This window comes from Crocuta crocuta, unplaced genomic scaffold (assembly GCF_008692635.1).
Source record: "Crocuta crocuta isolate KB4526 unplaced genomic scaffold, BGI_CrCroc_1.0 scaffold564, whole genome shotgun sequence".
In the NCBI taxonomy this organism is placed as follows: domain Eukaryota; kingdom Metazoa; phylum Chordata; class Mammalia; order Carnivora; family Hyaenidae; genus Crocuta; species Crocuta crocuta.
In genome coordinates, this window is record NW_027533010.1 from 1,592,690 (window position 1) to 1,597,031 (window position 4,342).

Consider the following 4,342-nt stretch of genomic DNA (forward strand, 5'->3'; position numbering starts at 1 on the left):
CATGATTGAATTTTTCTTTTTTCTTTTTTTTTTTTTTACAAATAGTTTATTGTCAAATTAGTTTCCACATAACACTCAGTGCTCATCCCCAAAGTGCCCTCCTCCATGCCCATCCCCCCCCCCCCCCCACATCCATCAGTCCTCAGTTTTTGTCAGCATTCAAGAGTCTCTCATGGTTTGCCTCTCTCCCTTTCCCCCACCATTTCCGCCCTTCTTCTCCCCCTTGTTCCTCCGTCAAGTTCTTCCTAATCCTCCTATACGTGCAAACATATGATATTTGTCCTTCTCTGCCTGACTTATTTCGCTCAGCATAACACCCTCAAGGTCCACATGATTGAATTTTTCTAATGAGAAGTTTCATTTGTATTTTTAAAATAGCCAGACACCTGAAAGAACAAGAAAATGATATCATGAAATAGAAAGTGAAGACTCTTCAAGCAACACAATGACCCAAAGAGCAACATATTTCAACAAAGACTCTTTTTCTTTCTAATCAGAGATATTAGGAAAGGAGTGCATGTAATTATGAAATATTTTCCAAATAGAAGCTAAGCTTCTCTCACAAAGTTGAACAATTCCTATCACATTACAATACTACCAACTTGGTGTTTTCTCCATTTCCTGCCCTGAACCATTCCATGCTTACATGACACTATTTATTTAATATTTTCTCTGATAGTATCTGTGAGTTAGAGATCAGCATCTGCAATTTATAAATGAAGAAACTAAGGCCCACAGCCAACTTGCATGCAATTCTTCTCATACTAAAGCAGCTATTAATGTGATATTAATAATTATTCTCTATTTTAGTGTTTAATAGCATAGGGCCCAAGTGTGAATATTAGTCAAGGGAACCCTCCCGTAACATCTTTCTGTTCATTCTATTTTATTTTCTCATTTCATTGTAGGAGATTTCAAGCGCATATGCCACATAGTAAACTGCATCTTCCATTTAGAATAACAATCATTATTTTTAAAAAGTCATCACATTTAAAGGAACGAATAATCAAATGCTTTCCCATGAACAATAAAGTGCAGCAATAGTATGCATGCTTCCTCACAATTTCATCCCTAGCTACTGGAAGAATGGGAGTAGATTTTAATCATGATTCAGTTCCCTTTATTATTCAGCCAAACAAAAAGCTAACAGACTAGAAATCACATTGTATTTTTTTGGAATGCACCATACTTGTTTTTTTTTTCTTTTCCCAATGGTAAATATTTACTTGGTAGGAACGCTAAAGTAATAAGAATAGGGACTCATGGGGGTTCCTTTGGTTAAGTGATCAACTCTTGATTTCAGCTCAGTTCATGATCTCACAGTCATGAAATTGAGCCCTAAGTCAGGCTCCACACTGGGTGTGAGCCTGCTTGAGATTCTCGGTCTCCTTCTCCCTTTTCCCCTTCCCTGCTTGCTAGTGCACATGCACTCTCTCTCTCTTTCTCACTCTCTCTCTCAAAGAAAAAAAAAAGGAACAATAAAACACAAATTTTAAGCACAAATAAATTTCCAGTTTTTTTTCCCATGAAGAAAATGCCATCTTTACAATATTTTACCTTTTTTTCCTCCAGATGAGGAAGTTCAAGCTCAAATATAGGTTTATTACTTTTTTCCAAGAAGACAATTTTAAAAAATTTTCTTTCTATTAAATCCAACTGCACAATTTGACATGCTGTTTTTAAGTTTATTTACTTATTTTGAGAGAAGAGGGGACGGGTGAGTGAGAGAGGGAGAGAGAGAAAATCCAAGCAGACAGCTCAAAGCTTGACTCCAGGCTCCATCTCGTGAACTGTGAGATCAAGAAATGAGCTGAAATCAAGAGTTAGATGCTTAACTGACTGAGCCACTCAGGTGCCCCACCGTATTTCTTTTTATATGATTTCTACATAACTAGCTATATGACCTGGTATTCAAAAAAGATAGGTAAAAGTTTGTGGTCTTCCACTCTATTTACTAATCCTATTAAGAGTGATAATTCTAGGGGTGCCTGGGTGGCTCAGTCAGTTAAGCTTCTGACTTCGGCTGGGGTCATGATATTGCAGTTCGTGAGTTCATGCCCCGCGCTGAGCTCTGTGCTGACAGCTCAGATCCTGCAGCTGCTTCAGATTCTATGTCTCCCTCTCTCTCTGTCCCTCCCCTACTCATACTTTGCCTCTCTCTCTCAGAAATAAATGATAATAAAACATTTTTTAAAAAGAGTGGTAATTCTAGGGGCACCTAGGTTGTTCAGTTGGTAGAGCAGGTGACTCTTAATCTTGGTGAGTTCAAGCCCCAAGTTGGACATACAGATTACTTTAAATAAATTTTAAAAAAGGAGTGATCATTCTATTTTAATATATCTCCTTCCAGAAAACTATGCTTATAAAATTACAAACTGTCATTTCTTTTTAAAACCAGACAATGAAATACATGAATCAAATCCAAATACTAACAGTGATGAGTATCATCAAAATGGAATGCATATTTCAATGAGGAAATCAAATTATTTTTCAAATAAATACTTTCAAAATCTCTTTATGACTGAGTTGTTACAATTGGACAGATCCTGAGAATAAAGGGATAACTTACCTGTGTTCAGAGGAAACATTCAGCCTTTGAGGTTATTGGGAAAGGAGTTTTTCTGTTCTTCATAATCTGCAAATGCAGAAGCAAGAAGTTCTGATTGGAAAGAAAGAGGTCTAGGATCCACATTTATGGAGAAAGTGTTCAGAAAGCTCCCAAGATCAAGACCTCTTCCCTTAAGATATGCCTGAAGGGTTCTGAAAAACTGAAGCGAGAAAGAAAGTGTTCAATGCGATATGTAAATTAAATATAAAAAATACTCAGAGACAGATACTTTCCCCCTCTTTTTTCCTCCATGAATTGACTTTAGGGCTAATCTATGAGGCAGAAGTTAGAAAATCCAGAAATACAAATACAAACTTTGGCTACTTCTTCTCCTTCCCCTCCACTGTCCTTTACCCTGCCTTCTTAGTGACATTTCAACCCTAAACAAGATAATTCAACATTCCTGGTGGAGATTGAGAGAAGAGCATCAATTATTTAATAGCATCACGGTCAGTGGGCTCATTGGGCTCATTGGGCTCTAAACAACCTCTGAACCACTTAGGCCGGAGATTAAACTGAACTTCACAGTGGTCAAGTTCTGCACGTCCTCTCTGAAGGTGAGATCCTAGCCATTGTCTGCTGCCCTGATTCTTTCAGGCATGGGTTTTTCAGCTTTCCTTTACAAAATGGATACACAGAAACTTGCAAAGGGCTGCTTGGTTGTTTTAACACGATATTGTTATATTTCACATCATTTTCTTTAGGGAAACTGTATTTTGAAACAGTAATGTCAGCATGTTTATTGTACTTGGCATATTTTTAAAAGAGAATTTTTACTGATGTTTTGAATTCTATTTCCTAGATAAATTTATGTTGGAAATAATGCTTGAGGAGCAACTGGCTGACTCAATTGGTGGAGCACACAACTCTGGGTTTCAGGAATGTGGGATTCAGCCTCACATTGGGTGTAGCGATTACTTAAAAGTAAATCTTAAAAAAAAAAGGAAGAGAAAAGAATGTTTGGTAAATTGATAAGCTCAGTTTTTATAACTGAGCTTCGCATGGGTTGGTCATATGAGAATTGGTTTTATTATCAGTTCAATCTGAGCTATGCAAAAATCAATTCCCCACCATGCTCTTGATTTTGTATATGTATGAGAAATCCAGGCTATAAAGTCAATGTGTACGTAAGATCATTTACAACTGTTATGTGTTGTGTGTACATAAAATCATTTCTAAATATAAATTTGTTTCTCCTTACAGAACAGATATAAATTGGCCAGAAGAACAATAGGATACCAGCCACGAGACTAGCGAAGCCCTTGACCACATTTCTTGGCAGGAATCTCCTTGGCACTTGGTAGCCTCCTCGCCACTGTGCTCTAGCAGAGTGCAGTGTGCATAACCCCAGAGATGTGCCAATTTCACCCTGCAGCCCAGCAAGCCCCAGTGTATGCTCTTACCAGCTCTCGGTTTCGGGGGTTGTTGAGCGACTTCCATTTCTCTTCGTTTCTCGCTGTGGCTCCATGGACAGGCCCAAGTAGCACTAGGGCAACACACAGCAGCAGGAGTGCTTTGGGCATGGTGGAATGAAGCTCAGGGGAAGGGAGGATCAGGGAGATGTCAATGGTCTGAGAGAGAAGAGAGAAAGAAAGAAGCAGCAGGAGTTAGAAGGGGAGGAAGAAGATGAAGGAAGGGGGAGGAGAAGAGAAGGGAAGGCAAAAGTAAAAAGAGAAGAGGAAACATTTTTAAAGAGAGACAAGGAGAAAGAAATAGTATATTGGTTCACCTGAA

At 38.4% G+C, this 4,342-nt stretch overlaps 1 protein-coding gene across 1 annotated transcript; it reads right to left on the reverse strand.

The window, feature by feature from the left end:
- Nucleotides 1–234: 234 nt before the first annotated feature.
- Nucleotides 235–4,131, reverse strand: CUNH2orf66 (chromosome unknown C2orf66 homolog). Its single transcript, XM_077745813.1, has 3 exons — nt 4,012–4,131; nt 2,570–2,768; nt 235–386 (listed from the first exon to the last, which is right to left on the reverse strand). Exons 1-2 carry the CDS (start codon nt 4,129–4,131, stop codon nt 2,589–2,591), a joined length of 300 nt encoding a protein of 99 aa, XP_077601939.1. The 3' UTR covers nt 235–386; nt 2,570–2,588.
- Nucleotides 4,132–4,342: the final 211 nt, after the last annotated feature.

Excerpts from the sequence above, each read along its gene's own strand:
- CUNH2orf66 (XM_077745813.1), bottom strand. The coding sequence starts at position 4,131 with ATGCCCAAAGCACTCCTGCTGCTGTGTGTTGCCCTAGTGCTACTTGGG. Across the intron at positions 2,769-4,011 it reads ACCCCCGAAACCGAGAGCTG|TTTTTCAGAACCCTTCAGGC; the intron begins GTAAGAGCATAC and ends TTCTCGCTTCAG.